The sequence below is a fragment of the Scyliorhinus torazame genome, chromosome 19 (genome assembly GCF_047496885.1).
Source record: "Scyliorhinus torazame isolate Kashiwa2021f chromosome 19, sScyTor2.1, whole genome shotgun sequence".
In the NCBI taxonomy this organism is placed as follows: Eukaryota; Metazoa; Chordata; class Chondrichthyes; order Carcharhiniformes; family Scyliorhinidae; genus Scyliorhinus; species Scyliorhinus torazame.
Genome location: NC_092725.1, coordinates 132106646 through 132123531, shown reverse-complemented (window position 1 = coordinate 132123531; position 16886 = coordinate 132106646). Strand labels below are relative to the sequence as shown.

Here is a 16886-nt window from a genome sequence, read left to right as displayed (position 1 = left end):
AACATGATTTACATTCCCACCTTCCCTCTTTATCCCCCAGATCAAAAAGGCAGAGGATAGCCAGTGTGAGAAATGCATCTATTTATGCTGATATATTAGGGATTAGGAGGTAGGATCCCGAAACATGATGTGGGCAGAATGAGGGTAGTTTTGTTTTGTCCATGATGCATGTTATTTCTGAGCTGGGTCATGCTGGAATTCGGAGAAGAGGAGACACTCTTCAATGGAGAAATGATACATGAAGGGATAATTAAGATATTTGTTTTTGAATGGCAACATTTTGAAGAAAAACTATTGAAGGACCTCAAGCAGTACCAAATACTTTCTTTTGAAAAAAACAAACAGGGAATTGGAGAGTTGTTTGAAAAGGTTAAGCAGAATGACTCCGAGCGTAAGATGGTGAATGGGGACGATGGACTGTTTTTCAGTAACTTCTCTCTACACGTTACACCTGTCTTGAAAAACATCAGCTTTAAATTAGACAAAGGAGAACTGCTGGCTGTGGCTGGATCCACAGGATCTGGAAAGGTAAGAGATTAAAATCTTTCATAGTGCGTTCATACCTGTAATGTGTCATGAGGTGCCTCGGATTGTAATGGTAAATCCACAGAATAAGGCACTTTTCACTCACTTGAAAGCAGCATACAGTGTTAAATAGACCAGCGGACTGGTTGAAACCCGAACTGACACCAGTGTCGGAAAGAAATTTGCCAGACCTTACAGTACATTTCAGATTAGCCTCTCGTGATGGAGGTTCTCAGTCGATGAGGGTAGATTCTATGTGCATGTGTACAGATTGTTTTGTGTTAAGCCATGGGTGCCATGCCCACCACCTACCAACCTGCACCCAGGAGACGCTTTTTATTTATTCACTTATAAATTTAGAGTACCCAATTCTTTTTTTTTTCTCCAATTAAGGGCAATGTAGCGTGGCCAGTCCACCTACCCTGCACATCTTTGGGTTGTGGGGGTGAGACCCACGCAGACACGGGGCGAATGTACAAACTCTACATGGACAGTGACCCAAGGCCGGGAACGAACCCGGGTCCCGGCACATTGAGGCAGCAACGATAACCACTGCCGCCCAACCCCCCGGGCGACGTTACCAGTGGAAGGAAAGGCTTCGGGAGGCCCATCCACCCGTGGGCCATCCCACCGCCACCGAGATTTAAACAGCGGCAGGAGAGTCCCGCATCAAGCCTCCAGCCTGGCAGCTTTCACTGCGTGGGCTGGTGGTGAGTGGGGCTCCTCCTTAAAGGGCCCCCTAGGCCATTAAAAGCTCCTCTGCCAAGGTCTCATTCCACCTGATTTCAGACCCCGCCCATCGTGGCCTATCTACCTCGGCCCTCACACCTCTTAGCCCCTTTCACCAGAGGTTTCTAACCTGCTCCCACCAAAATCCATTCCCCACTTACCTTTAATTTTGACTCCATGACGTCTTACGGTTGGGGTGTTGGGTGCGGTGACAGTGCTGAAACCTGAGAACTGCTGGCCATTTGATTGGCCAGCAGCTCTCGGAGGTGGGACTTTCTGCACTCCCCCGCCCCCACTGGGATGGGGCCCACGAACACACTATTAAATTCAGCCCAGTGATGTGCATGACAGTAGGTGCCGTCTTTACCCTGTTCCCGTGGAATTACAATACCCAGTGTATCTCAGTAACTTGAACCTGTAACAATGTAGCAGAACCTGCCCAAGGGAATAGCTCTGGTTGATAAATTGTGAATATGGTAGAGGGATGTATCGGAAGAGTTCAAGTTTGTTACTCTGCTCTCTCAAAGCTACAATATTCTGAAAGACAATTAGGCAGAAATAAATTAAAAGCACCTGACAGATGAGCATTTGCAAAAATGCTGACAACCAACAAGTAGTTTTTCAGTTTAAGCTGTTGTTGAAAATATCGATAGTTAGAATGGTTTAGGATGGTTTTTTTCATGCCATTTAGGAGTTTGATGTTTGCACATGTATTTAGAGCATACAATGCAGAATGAAGCCATTCGGCCCATCGAGTCTGCACTGACCCACTTACGCCCTCACTTCCACCCTTAACCCAATAACCCCTCCTAACCTTTTTGGACACTAAGGGCAATCTAGAATGGCCAATCCACCAAACGAGCACGTCTTTGGACTGTGGGAGGAAACCGGAGCACCCGGAGGAAACCCACGCAGACACGGGGAGAACGTGCAGACTCCGCACAGACAGTGACGCAGCGGGGAATCGAACCTGGGACCCTGGCACTGTGAAGCGACAGCGCTAACCACTATGCTACCGTGCTGCCCATTTCAGGCGTTGGGAATGAAATACATTTTTTAATCATGAAACTAAGTGAGAAAAGGATAGAATGTTTTGCTGAAGGAGCAGGGAAGAATTAAAATATTAAGTAAATATTGCAAATCCCAATTGGAAATAAACTTAAAAGATGGTACCTACGAGGAATAAGGTTTTGGAGAGAGAAAGGTTATTAAATGCAAGTTTTGTATAACAACAACTAAAAAGTATCACCAAATATCTCTGAATCTCGTTTCAGTAAGTTGCATAGACCTATAAATTGGTCTGTGCCATTTTCAGGTCACAAGAATCATGATGCATGACTACCTTGCCTTGCTGTGGAGGTAAACAACGTGGAAATCTGGTGCTGCCTCTTTCTTTACCTGTTTCAGCCTTGATCTGAGCATATACTAAGCTGGAAGCTGCCTGAACACTCAACATGAAACCATGTAATGCATACTGATAGCATCATGAGGGGCCAGTCAGAGAGCCTGCTGCATCCGATGTCACGGATAGAGTTGTGAGGTTATTCACTTTGTCAATAAGAACTGCAAACAGAATGTTTTAAAAAGGCACAAAGCTTGTAAATGTTGAAGTTTAGAGAGACTGGTTTATACTCGTACGAGGAACACAGAAAGATGGTGCACAGGTACAGCAGACAAGTAGGATGGGAAATGACATGTCAGGTTTTGTTGCAAGGGGATTGGGGTTGAAGAGTAAGGAAATCTTGCTCCAGCTGTGCAGGGCCCTGGTAAGGCATAACCTGGTGCACTTCTGGTCGCCAGATTGGAAACATATACCTCCTTTGGAGGCAGTGCAATGAAGATTCACTGGGTGGGTTCTTGGGGTGAGAGAGTTGTCCTATGATGAGCGGCTGAGTAAACTGGACCTTTGATCTATTCAGTTTGGTAGAATGAGAAGTGATCTCTGATGTGCCATCAATGAACACAAGACAAGTATTGAACGTAACTGAGGCTTTAATAAACTAAACAGAAAGCCTCCTGGCCTCTGATCCCGAACTGGGTCAGAGGCGGAGACCAGCCACCTTTATTCCGAGCCCGAGGGGAGCCATCAGGCAGTGGTTTACCACATTACATGTAATACAGTAGCAGTTTACCACAATACACATATTATATACTACAGTGGTTTACCACAATCTCATTAAAATGACCAAGATTCTGACCGGACTTGACAGAGAGGCTGTTTTCCCTGGCTGGGGGATCCAGAACATGGGGAACAGTCCCAGGATAAGGGGCTGATCGCTCAGGTACTGAGGTGAGGTCAAATGTCTTTATTGACGAGTTGTGAATCTGAGGAGTTGTCTATGCTAAGGCGTTGTGACAGCTCTCGTGCTCTGAAATTTGTGGGCTCGCGGGGAATCGAGGAGCGGGTGGGAAATCAGAGTGAAGGCAGAAGATCAGCCATAATCACATTGAAAGGCGGAGCAGACTCACCGTGGGTGGTACGATCCACTCCTGCTCCTGTTCCTATGTTCTTTTCAGAACATTGGGGGATGATGGTATGTCTGTGATTTGTGCCCCTTCTCAACTTCTAGCTCGCCCTTATCCTGCTAATCTGACATGACGGGCAAGCTGGTGATGGTGTAATCATGGACCTCTTGCTTTCCACCCCACCGTCCCCGCACCAGGCCCCCCCCCAGAATTGGTTGGCTGGCTTCCCTGGTGGCCTCCTGCCAATATCAAGGAGCATGGAGGAGTCCTACTCCAAATTGGCAGAGGGCATCACCCAGATCTTTCTGCTCCATGTGACTGTTGCATTGCAGACCCAGAGGCACTGTAACTGCAGCCCCCATGCTTGTTCCAGACTTTAGGTGAACAATCCTTCAAAACCACATGTCCGGACACATCCTGGAATGCACCACACCGCCAAAGACAGAAATAACATCAGTTATTGCCTGCAAATTGGATGCCTGGTCCTTCCAATAACGCTGATTCTAGCGCTCTCTTGCACCTGAACGTATGTTCTACGGTGACTGACAAGTGCATATGGTGGATGGACGTGTGTGTGGCCCAATTTCATAAACAGAGCATCAGCTCAGCTGATATGACTAAGTGACATCGCAAAAGCACCAATTCGGAGGCTACTGGAGCAGGTGGGAATATCATGGGAGCTGCCACTCCGGCATGGGAGCAGCACGTGGGCTGGTGCAGAAAGAGCTGGAAATACAGCAGTCAGCACCCGGAGACCTACTAGCATCCAGGGATTTACAACATTTTTATCAGTCATGCAATAGCTTTAGGGCGTTTGTTAGATGATGAGTGAATTGTTGTAAGTGCTTTGGGTGCATTGGGTCTGCAGACAGATGCCAGATTTGCACTCCAGGCTATCAGCAAACGTTACCTGGAGCTTTCTGCCAAACGTGGTCACTTTCTATTGCATTGATGTGACAAAAACGTCCTGTTGGTTCTGACGGTTGGGATGCAGCAGAGGAGAAAAAGCCCAATTAAGTCACTGTGAAATTAAACCAATGATTCAAACTGCAGCTAAATTGAGAAATTACGTTCCCTAATTCAATCAGTGGGGTTTTATGCAATAGCACATTAACAATCCTTATTTCTATCGTGCCTTACTTAGAGCTCACTTTTGATGATGATAATGGGAGAATTGGAACCGTCAGAGGGTGAAATTAAACACAGCGGCAGAATCTCCTTCTCACCCCAGGTGCCCTGGATCATGCCTGGAACAATTAAAGAAAACATCATATTTGGACTTTCCTATGATGAATACAGATATACCAGTGTTATCAATGCATGTCAGCTCGAAGAGGTAAGCTTGCCCATTACTATTCTTTCAAACAATGGATTGGAGTACAGGGTGATGTTTACAATATGTTATTCAAAATACATGGTGGCAAAAATATTTTTACATCTAATGTTTCTTGGCATAACAGAACCTGACTATTGCTGAAGTAAGAGACATAGGGCGAGATATACCATTCGCATTGTGTCTGAAAAGCAGTGCGGCGCGGGTGGTAGAGGCTGAGACATTCCACTTCTGGGATCTACGCGGCTCACCATGCCTCGCGAGATCGCAGTAGATCTTGCAGGTCTAGCAAATCTGCATGTTAGAGTGAGACAGCTAGTTCCCGAGACTTACCCGACGCGTGGATTCTAACTCCCTCGCCTTGGAGACCTCGGCCGGGCGCCGTCCAATGTTGGTCGCCACAAACGGGAACAAGACGGAATGGAACTGGTGGGGGTCTCCCAGGGGATCGGATGCCCCCAGGTGGTTGCCTCCTGGGCAGGGTGGCACCCTGGCACTGCTTTTAGGACTGAGGTGAGGAGATGTTTCTTCACCCAGAAAATGGTGAAACTTTGGATTCTCCATCACAAAGAGTAGTTGAGGCTAAAAACGTTGTGTAATTACAAGGAGTGAGAAGTAGCTCTGGGGGCTTAAGGGATCAAGGGATAAGGTGGGGGGAAGGGAGAATCAGGGTATTGAACTTGATGATCAGCCAAGATCATAATGAATGGCAGAGCAGGCTCGAAGGGCCTTCTCCTGCTTCTATTCTCGATGTATATTTCCATCTCTCTATTTTAACTTTTTAGAGTTTAAAAGCAAAGTAAACTCACTTTATACACCCTACCTATGACACCTTTCCTTCACACCTTTCATCACTTCCTTTGAACCCTTAATTTTATTATAAATTTAGTGTACCCAACTCATTTATTTCCAATTAAGGGGCAATTTAGGTACAATCCACCTATCCTGCACATCTTTGGGTTGTGAGGGCGAAACCCACGCAGACACGGGGAGAATGTGCAAACTTCACACGAACAGTGACCCAGAGCCGGGATCGAACCTGGGACCTCGGCGCCGTGAGGCAGCAGGGCTAACCCACTGCGCCACCGTGCTGCCCGCCGTTGAAACCTTAATAACGTATTCATGTTCTGTACTCATTGTTAATGAATTGCCTTAGGTAAGCATCTGTTGGCAGTGTTGCTAGGCTCATTAAATTTGCAGACGACACTAAAGTCGGTGGTGTTGTCGACAGTGCGGAAGGATGTAGCAGGTTACAGAGGGACATAGATAAGCTGCAGAGCTGGGCTGAGAGGTGGCAAATGGAGTTTAATGTAGAGAAGTGTGAGGTGATTCACTTTGGAAGGAATAACAGGAATGCGGAATATTTGGCTAATGGTAAAGTTCTTGGAAATGTGGATGAGCAGAGGGATCTAGGTGTCCATGTACATAGATCCCTGAAAGTTGCCACCCAGGTTGATAGGGTTGTGAAGAAGGCCTATGGAGTGTTGGCCTTTATTGGTAGAGGGATTGAGTTCCGGAGGCATGAGGTCATGTTGCAGCTGTACAGAACTCTGGTACGGCCGCATTTGGAGTATTGCGTACAGTTCTGGTCACCACATTATAGGAAGGGCGTGGAAGCTTTGGAGCGGGTGCAGAGGAGATTTACCAGGATGTTGCCGGGTATGGAGGGAAAATCTTATGAGGAAAGGCTGATGGACTTGAGGTTGTTTTCGTTAGAGAGAAGAATGTTAAGAGGAGACTTAATAGAGGCATACAAAATGATCAGGGGGTTAGATAGGGTGGACAGTGAGAGCCTTCTCCCGCGGATGGAAATGGCTAGCACGAGGGGACATAGCTTTAAACTGAGGGGTAATAGATATAGGACAGGGGTCAGAGGTAGGTTCTTCACGCAAAGAGTGGTGAGGCCGTGGAATGCCCTACCTGCAACAGTAGTGAACTTGCCAACATTGAGGGCATTTAAAAGTTTATTGGATAAGCATATGGATGATAATGGCATAGTGTAGGTTAGATGGCTTTTGTTTCGGTGCAACATCGTGGGCCGAAGGGCCTGTACTGCGCTGTATCGTTCTATGTTCTATGTTCTATGTTAACATATCAAATGCATGAGTTCCATTCACACAGTCACTTTGTCACTGCCTTAACTATCTAACTCACATATTCCCACAGTTTAAAACACATGACCAGAATTTATCCACAGAATACATTCCAATTTATTGGGTTTCCCCAATATTTTCATGACACTCGCACCAAATTTGACCAAGAGCAGAATAAAAAGATTCCTGAAATAAATGATAACACATTTCAGAGAGAAAACTATTCTGACTGAATAGTTGACTTGACAGTTATTAGTGGCTGAGTGTTGACTCCTGTGAATTCTGGTATTTACACAGTGCTTCAATTGGTTTCCTGCCATGTTGTCACCCCTGGGTATAAATTATTCTCCATTATGTCAGTTGAATCAGTCAGTTCATTGTCTTTGGTGTTCTTTCTATCACTTTTATAATAATAATATTTGCAGTTGAGCATTAAAGAGTCAGCCTCAAACCTTCACTAATCGCTGTTTTTACTGCCATTAGCTCGATGAGCACGATTTTTTTTATACATAGGTAATTTTCATTTCTGTTACAAAATATCCATTCTGTAAGATTTTAGTGTCAATGTTGTAAACGGAGGGGTAACATTGGTTGGAATTTTACATACCCCTCTCTGGCCCCCCAACAGGAGCCGGCTGGGAAGGGGGTGCAACATGAAATAGGCTAACACGGCTTGAAGCATCCACCCTACTTCTCCTGGAATTTTACCAGTAGTGGGGTAGGCGTCGGGTAACTCATCCACCCTCAAGCAATTGAGGCCCTTAAGTGGCTAATCCTGCCAACATCACAGACATCTTACCAGCGATGGGGGGTGCATGTGCCACAGGGAAAGGTCGTCAGGTAACCTTGGCAGTCCGCCTGCGGACTTGTGGATTTTGCTCGTAGAACATAGAACATAGAACAGTACAGCACATTACAGGCCCTTCGGCTCACGATGTTGTGCCGACCATTTATCCTATTCTAAGATCAACCTAACCTACACCCCTTCAATATCCTGTGTGGACATCTTGCGCCCAACAACGAGCATCAAATCACAGCCCTCCACCCTACTCGCCAGGACCTGCCTGACTGGGCCCAATGAGACTGCCGCACTTGCCTTGGTGGCTGGTCTCCAGTGACTCGTCTCGTGGAGGACTGGCTGCAGTCCCAGCAGTGGCCTCCACTCCCATGGGGCTGCTGGGACTGGAGAACCGACGGCCATCTGATTGGCTAGCAGCTCTTGGAGGTGGGACTTCGTTCAGGATGGGGCGAAAACCATGACCTGAGCCAATGAACAGACAGGTGGCCTCTAAACCAGGTCTCCAAACATAGGGAGACAGGCTCACCTCCAACCTGTCAGCTCGGGGGCGGGACCACCACCTCTAAAATAAATATTTGGTCAGAAAATAATTCTGAAAAAGTTAACAGCGCTCCTCTTATGGTGTAGATGTGTTTTTGCCTGTTCACGTCCACACCCCCCCCACCCCTCCATCTCTTCTACAGGTCCATGTGCTGGGGGGAGATAAATGCCTAGATTGCTTCACAAAAGGTAGGGAAAAAAGATGGGATGATGAAGGAATTAATGACACCTTTTTTTGGTTCTAAAAGAACGAAAATTGCATAGGAAAGAAAGACTAAGGAATTCTCCCATTTTGAGACTATGTGCAATGGCAGGTGGCTCCAGCGGTGTTTCCTGCTGGCCGGAATAGTGGGATCCCAGGCTCAATTCTCCACTTGGAACCTCGTTAATTATGCACTGGTGAGTTCCCCTCTGCATCAGCTGGCAGGCCAGCAGCTGGTCTGCCCCTCCCTCAGGGCTACACCAGGGCCTAGTGGTAAGGTTGGGAAAGTGAAGAGGTTTTTGGTGTCACCTCAAGGTCACGGGTGCTCTGTCACTGCAAATAAATTGCACTTTTGTAAACCTTTCCACGGTTTTGTGAATGTAATATAGTCAGATGAAAACATTTTGGGTTGGATCTTTGCAATCCACTTGTTCCAAGTTTCAACCTTTCTCTCAATTGGAGTGCCCCCTTTTTTAGATTAACATTCAGGTGATCCCAACCTCGGTGTCACTTGGTACCAGCCGCTTGTGTGTTGTCAGGGAGATTGTGTGTAATTCTTTATTTACAGTGTGTGATGGGCGAGTTCTAAATCCTCAGTGCTTCAGGGACAGCAATGGCTGATGAAGACTCATCAGATATGTAACTCTCCCTGCATCCGGGTTTCCAAACTGATAGTGTCGCAAACCAAGACACGCACTTCAGGATGAGAGTCCTACCCTGGTCTGCACTTCCTCCATGGCAGTGTTTTCACCCGTACACGGCATGGGAAACATCCAGCCTCAACTCACATCAATGTTCTTCTTTGCTGGACTTTAAGTTGACAGAGTGAGCACATTACCAGGACACCGATGACCCCAGCTAAGATCTGACCCTCGTGACCTTTTCAGGCCCAAGTGTGACTGCAGGACCCGTCCTCTCAGCAATGGTTCGACTATTCCCTGAGAGGTCACAATATGGAGGGCTAGAGGAGATTCTCCTGTTGATCGGACTTAGTTTCACTCCTTTCGGAAGTTCCAACTATGCGGGCCTCACAGACACGCCTCCCATATCTCCCTCCATGATATCCCTCAAGTTGTCCCTCAGCATCCCCCTCGATTTCCTGCACCTCCTCATCCTAAACTTCCGAGGTTGGCTTCTCCTCCTCCAGTTCGCCCTCTGGCAGGTCCTCGCCTCGCTGCATAGCCAGATTGTGAAGCGCACAGAAAACTGCGATCCTGCGGCAAACCCTCCCCAATGAGTACTGCGGAGAGACATCTGGTCCAGGCATCTGAATCGCATCTTCAGCAGTCCAATGGTCTGCTCTATGACGGAGTCTGTGGTAGGGTGAGCAGCGTTGTACCATTTCCCGGCTGGCGTCTGACCGCGATGCATTAGAGAAATGAGTCAGTGTTTAAGTGGGAAGTGCTTATCCCCCAGCAACCACCCCTGCAGACATTCCGACACCTCGATCCCAGGCACCTGGGAATGACTGAGGATGTAGGAGTCATGGTGACTCCCAGGGACCCATATGCACATTGACGGAATGGAAACCCTTGTGATTGATGAACTTCAAGGGCTTGTGCCAGGGAGTTCATAAAGTCACATGGGTGCACTCTTTCTCTTCCTGAACTCTTGGGAACCCTGAGATAACTGTGAAACCCATGGATTTCTGAGCCTGGCTATACTTGTCCAGAGTAAATTATACATAATGATGTAAAGTGCATTGGTCACCTCCCAAATGCCGATGTGTGACCGACTGTGAAAGGCTGCACAGGATACCAGTTGCTCCCTTGAAGATCCAGAGGCAAAGAGCACCGCTGTCACCTTTAGGGCCACTGACAGGGGGACGCCGCCAAACCTATGTGGCATCAGGTCTTCCGGAGAATGTGGTATTTGTGGCGGACCAGATCTCTGGACAACCGCATCCTTGTCCTGCCCCTGCAGTGCCTCTCACTCATTTGTGGAAAGAAGACTCATGGACAATAACCTTGGTATTGTCAGTCGCCTCTGCAGTCTGGGCCTCTGCTCCTCAGCTCCTCAAGCTCATGCTCCCCCCTGGCCTTGTCTCCCCTCCCCTCCCCGTGTAGTGCCTCCTGCTGGAGCCGTGTGCACTGACACCTTTCCTTCCTTTGCCTCCTGCATTGAATGAAGATTTGTATAAAAGTGCCACGGGCTCCGGATCCATTCTCACTTTCGGCTCCTCTCTGAAAAGAGATATTGAAGAGCAGTATGGGTAAACGGTGCAGAGTACAAAGGTATGAACGAGAGAGCGTTCTGGGAGAAATTGGGCAGCTAAGTTTTGGCACGTCAGATCGCATTGTTCCTCGTGATACCTCACCCCTGGACTCTCGCACACACATGGAGGTGAGCAATGTTCCATTCCACAGGTGTTACATCTGGGGCAAAATTCTCCGTAATCGGCGCGATGTCCGCCGACCGGCGCCAAAAACGCGCAAATCAATCCGGCATCGCGCCGCCCCAAAGGTGCGGAATCCTCCGCATCTTGAGCAGCCGAGCCCTAACCTTGAGGGGCTAGGCCCGCGCCGGACTGATATCCGCCCCGCCAGCTGGCGGGAAGGGCCTTTGGTGCCCCGCCAGCTGGCGCGGAAATGACATTGCCGGGCGGCGCATGCGCGGGAGCGTCAGCGGCCGCTCACGGCATCACCACGCATATGCAGTGGAGGGGGTCTCTTCCGCCTCCGCCATGGTGGAGACCATGGCGAAGGCGGAAGGAAAAGAGTGCCCCCACGGCACAGGCCCGCCCGCGGATCGGTGGGCCCCGATCGCGGGCCAGGCCACCGTGGGGGCACCCCCCGGGATCAGATCGCCCCGCGCCCTCCCCAGGACCCTGGAGCCCGCCTGTGCCACCTTGTCCCGCCGGTAAGAGAGGTGGTTTAATCAACGCCGGCGGCACAGGCATTCCAGCAGCAGGACTTCGGCTGAGAATCGCTGGGGGGGGGGGGGGGGGGGGCGCCAACCGACGCGGCGCGATTCCCGCCCCCGGTGAATCTCCGGTGCCGGAGAATTCGGCAACCGGCGGGGGCGGGATTCACACCAGCCCCCGGCGATTCTTCGACCCGGCGGGGGGTCGGAGAATCCCGCCCCTGGAGTCCTGTGCAGTTTGAGGACTTGTTAATTACAACATTGAATCAATGTGGCTCTGAACTCCATGTCATTGACTTGACATAACTGTGAGCTTTTGGCTTCTAATGAATGAATGGGATCCATTTTGTCCACTGATGGATGACATTAATGGTTAACCCATGACTCCCCTTCACTGATGGGATGGCAGAATTGATGGAGTTGTGTCCCCTTCATTATAGCCTTCACGTCCCAAGGCTGCATCCCCATCTTCCTCTATGTAACCTCTCCGAATTTAACGTGAGCTTTTTAAATTGTGCTGATCCTTTTCAAAGCGAGGTTAGAAATCTGGCTTGACCCTGCTTTCTGGTTGATGGGCTCTGAGTCCTGTGTAATAGACCTGGACCCTGTCCACCAAAGTGGCACCAACAAGTGAGTGTGTGTTCCAAGGTGGAGCTCCAGAATCCCGCTCAGCAGTCCTCCCACACTTCATCATACACCTCCCAGAAATAACCAAACTTACTCACGATTTTGTAAGCTGCCATTTTACCGGTGTGTCGAGATGGTGATGCTTCACTTGTCTTACAGGACAGAGTTCGACCCTCCCTGCCTCACTGCTCCCCTGATTCCGTTTTACCTGGAGCCTCACGATGTGCCGGTAGAGATGTTATTCTCCAGCTTCTCCCGTTAACACTCGATCCTGTCATTGTGATGGTGAATATTTACATACCCCACCCTCCCCAGGCCCATCACCTGCGAGGTGTCCATGCCTCACATGGACCTGCACCCACCCCATCTGGAGGATTTGCATCACTTCCAGGAAGATTTCACATCCTCGCCCACCCCAAAATTATGTGTTCCCTACCGAAAGGCTGCAGATTCCTCCCTGTGACCTTTGCCATACCCAGGGAGCAACTGACTGTAGGACAGACCTGCACCCGAAACGGTGCATTGTCCCTGTGCATTTTCTTGCCCCACCTTGCAGCTGGGGTACACCACTCTGCTAGTGATCTCTCCTGCCGCAGGCCCGCTGCTCTTCTGCATTGTCTCCTATCTCTGACTTCAGACTGAGGTCCACGTAGCCCCTGGACTGTCTGTTATCTGTGACACCTTTCCATTTCTCAGCAGGAATACCTGCCCTCACTGATTCCTGTCTGCCAGCCCGTGAACTTAAAAGCAAATCTTGATATTGTTTCCAAATAGGAAATGGACAACAGTGACCTTCACAAAGCACTGCAGCCCCAACCTGTTTAGTGCTTGTGAACTATCCTCACATGCCACACTGACAGGCCTCCACTGTCAGTTTGCGTGCATCCCCTTCCAGTAATATATGTGGTATCCCTTAGACCCCCTCGTTTGTCTGTATTTCATGCAGACGTGTCGGAATCCCGTTTCCATCCCCTTCGTCTTCCCTCTGTCTTCCATTGTTCATCCTCTTCGTCCACCTCATTGCCCCTCTGCCTGACAGTCTGAGCCCTCGCTGGCCCCTCCCCCCCCTACCCCCCCTTGCGCCCTCCTTCCAGCTTGCCCCTGGTGTTCGCCCTCCACCCATCCCTTCTTGCACAGCCCTCCTTCCACATTGCCCCCCACCTTGTCATCTTCCAACCCTCTCCCCCCGCCACCCCTGGGCTCTGCTGGCACCCCGAGGGCAGGAACCGGTCTGCCCCGGCAGAGTGGTGGCGAGACTATCAGCAGCCCCAGGCGTTGTTGCAGCTCACCTCCAAAGTCTCTGGCAAACAGAACCGCTTTGTGCACACCACTCTTTATCAGTCGGGTTTCAGACCAACGTGATTTCAAGGCCCATGATATCCCAAAGGCAAACAAAATGCTCCCTTTATTTAATCCCCACTGACTCACATTCTGCTTGCAATAAAAAACTCACCCACGCAGAGATTTCCTATTCTCTGCAGCAACTCTGTCCACCCAAGGTGTGTAAACTAACCATAATCACATATCCAAACATAATAGGAGTAGAATCACTTCTAACTGATAAGAATCTCCGAGGTCAATTACTCTGCAGAAAACATGGGACTTCCTGTAGGTGAAGCATGGAAGGTATTGAACAGAGGGGAACTTCTGTCAGGGGATGCAAAAGAATCGCATTGGTTTTGTGCTTCATTTTGTTCTTAAAAGAAGTAATGCAGTAGAAAGTCTTAAATCAACCACCTGCAGTTCGCCCCACCCAATATTCTGTTCCATAGAAGTTATTTTCCATTGTCTACAGAGGAAGGAGAGACTGAAATGTGTCCCAGGGTTAGTAACCATCCCGGATCATCTAGAATTCACCGGCAATTAAAGATCAAAGATTAACCTCTCTGGAAACTGCTGCGAATTCATAGAAGCACTAAAAATTGGATTCTCTTTTCCATTTTCTTTGATCGCATTTGTTGATTAGTCACAATGTTATTAGAGATGGCGATAAATGGGCTGTTTCACTGACTGCTAAGACTCTTCCAGTCGGTTATAAAATATAAATAATCTTTATTGTCACAGGTAGGCTTACAATAACATTGTAATTAAGTTACTGTGAAAAGCCTCCAGTCATCACATTCTAGCACCTGTTCGGTTACACATAGAACATACAGTGCAGAAGGAGGCCATTCGGCCCATCGAGTCTACACCAACCCACTTAAGCCCTCACTTCAACCCTATCCCCTTAACCCAATAACCCCTCCTAACTTTTTTGGACACTAAGGGCAATTTAGCGCGGCCAATTCACCTAACCTGCACGTCTTTGGACTGTGGGAGGAAACTGGAGCACCCGGGAGAAACCCACGTAGACAACAGGAGAAGGTGCAGACTCCGCACAGACAGTGACCCAGGAGGGAATCGAACCTGGAACCCTGGCACCGTGAAGCCACAGTGCTGGACACCATGCTACCGTGCTGCACAGAGGGAGAATTCAGAATTCTGGAGAGTCAGTTTGTTTTCCGATTGGTGAGCGAAAGTAGATGTGCCGTGCAATTGTGGAATTGTAGCAATGAGGTAGTTGGAAGCCAGAGGAAATGGCATCAATAGTGCGTCAGCGCTACACAGCATATTGTTGAGATTTCACATTATTTTTTCTGATGTTCCCATGTTGGCAAACAGCAGTTTGCCTGGCACTTTTACATGAAGTGGCCTAGATATGGCTATGGTTAGCCTCACGAGATCCACGGGGACATATCGATTGATCTCCCCGTGGGACTCGTAGAATACGTGTTGCTCTGCTAGTGGATGAAGGCCTGCCCAGCTGGGTCTCGTATGAGTTGTTACGACCCCAAGACGTCCATAATAATGCAAAGGTTCAATACGGCCAGGCGAGCCTCTGAGGAGTCGGTGACGGAATTTCCAACACACCTTTGTAAGTTAGCAGAACATTGGGACTTCGGTCCATTCCTCCCCGAGATGTTAAGAGAGTTTTTTGATGTGTGGAATTAACAATATGGTGACCCAGAGAAAGTTATTAGCAGAGTCGACCTTGCACCTGAAAAGGACCATAGAACTGTGACTCTCCCTTGAGAATGTGGAAGAGGGGGTCCAGGAGCTCCAGGGTTTTGTTGATTATGTCGTACGCCGTGTTGGGTAGCCTCATTGCAAAGAGCAGTGACCGCCAAGGACAGTGCTCAGTGACTCAGTCGCCACGAAAACCACATCGTGGACAGACCCGATGGCCAAGGGCCACCATAGTCCGATAGGATATCTCCCCAGAGGATGATGAAGAGTACCCACAACAGTGCTGCACTGGTGGTCACAGGACCCATGGTGGTCAAGGCCACCAGAATAGATAGTGAAAGGTGGCACAGATGCCCACAGCCAGGGCTTTGCACATTGCACCTTTTACATCGGCCCACCAGAGGAGGAAGACCAATGCTGAATTGCATCACAGCCCCCAAAGTAGCCGCAATTAGGATAAAGCTTCGAGCCAATGCCCCCCCCCCCCCCCCCCCCGGAACATGGAAATCGACCGTGGCTGCTGTCTATTAGTGAACAACAGACCTTTCTAAGGCTTCAATGGGAATGCTGCCCCTGGGCTTGAGTGATACAAAGGCCCGGATGGCAACATATACCGGGGAGCCATTGACCATCATTGGTACCGCGGTGACCTGGTGACCCATGGTCAACAGATAGTTAGATCATCACTGGTAGTGGCGCCAGGACCAGGACCCTGTCTTCTGGATGGGTTCCACAGTCTGTATGAAGTCCTCGGAAAGTATCCAGAGGTTTTCAAGGAGGGCCTGGGGAAAATAAAGGGGTCCAGAGTAAAAATGTATGTTGATCTGAAGGCCCGACCAGTCCCATACATCCTACTCACGAAAGCAGACGATGAATTGAGATGAGTCCAGTCCAGTCCAGTTCACAGAGCGGGCAGTGCCAGTGGTCCTGGTGCTGAAACCAGACAGGTCAGTCTGCCTGTGCGGCAATTATAAGATGCTGGTGAACAGGACCTCCCACCTGGACCGGTACCCCATACCACGTGTAGAAGATCCATACGCCATGAAGCTGGACATGAGCCATGTGTATCTCCACGCGAATTAGACGCAGCATCACGAAAATATGTCACCACCAACACCCACACCTGGCTTCACTTCACGGTGTCATCAGCATGTGCGATTATTCAGCAGGTGATGGGAAACATCCTCTAAGGGCTTCCCAGGGCGACTGCCTACCTGAGCGATGTGCGCGTTACGGGTGCAACCGAGAAGGAACACCTGGGCAACTTGGAAGAGGTCCTGTGGCGGTTCTTGGACATGGGTGTCCGCCTGAAGAGGTGCAAGTGCTCTAGGCGAAAGCGATAAAGTCTCTTGGATACTGCATCGATAAGGACGGTTGCACCAAGCGGAGGAATAAGTCTAGGCTCTCAAGGGAGTCCAGATACTTGAAAACTCAAAGGCGCTAAGGTCGCTTTTGGGGCTCGGAAATTATTATGGGAAGTTCACCCCAAACCTGACTACTTTGTTGGTGCCCCTGCCCACGTGCCATTGAAGAAAAAACAACAATGGGCATGGAAGGTGCCGCAGGAGGAAGGATTCGCCCGAGTGAAAGGGCATGTTTTGTCATCTGAACTACTGACGCACTACAATCTGACAAGACTGTTCATCTTCACAGGTGACGTTTCCCCATGTGACATTGGAACACTGTAGTCCCACCAGTGGAACA

At 49.2% G+C, this 16886-nt stretch overlaps 1 protein-coding gene across 4 annotated transcripts in view; it reads left to right on the top strand.

The window, feature by feature from the left end:
• Positions 1-16886, top strand: part of cftr (CF transmembrane conductance regulator) — a 222753-nt gene that overhangs the window by 79616 nt on the left and 126251 nt on the right. For 3 of the 4 annotated variants that reach the window (XM_072485243.1, XM_072485244.1, XM_072485245.1), the window contains exons 10-11: positions 346-528; positions 4865-5056. In XM_072485243.1, the coding sequence (XP_072341344.1) occupies positions 346-528; positions 4865-5056 (375 nt within the window). The remainder of the gene's footprint in view (positions 1-345; positions 529-4864; positions 5057-16886) is intronic. The other variant, XM_072485246.1, reaches the window with a different exon arrangement.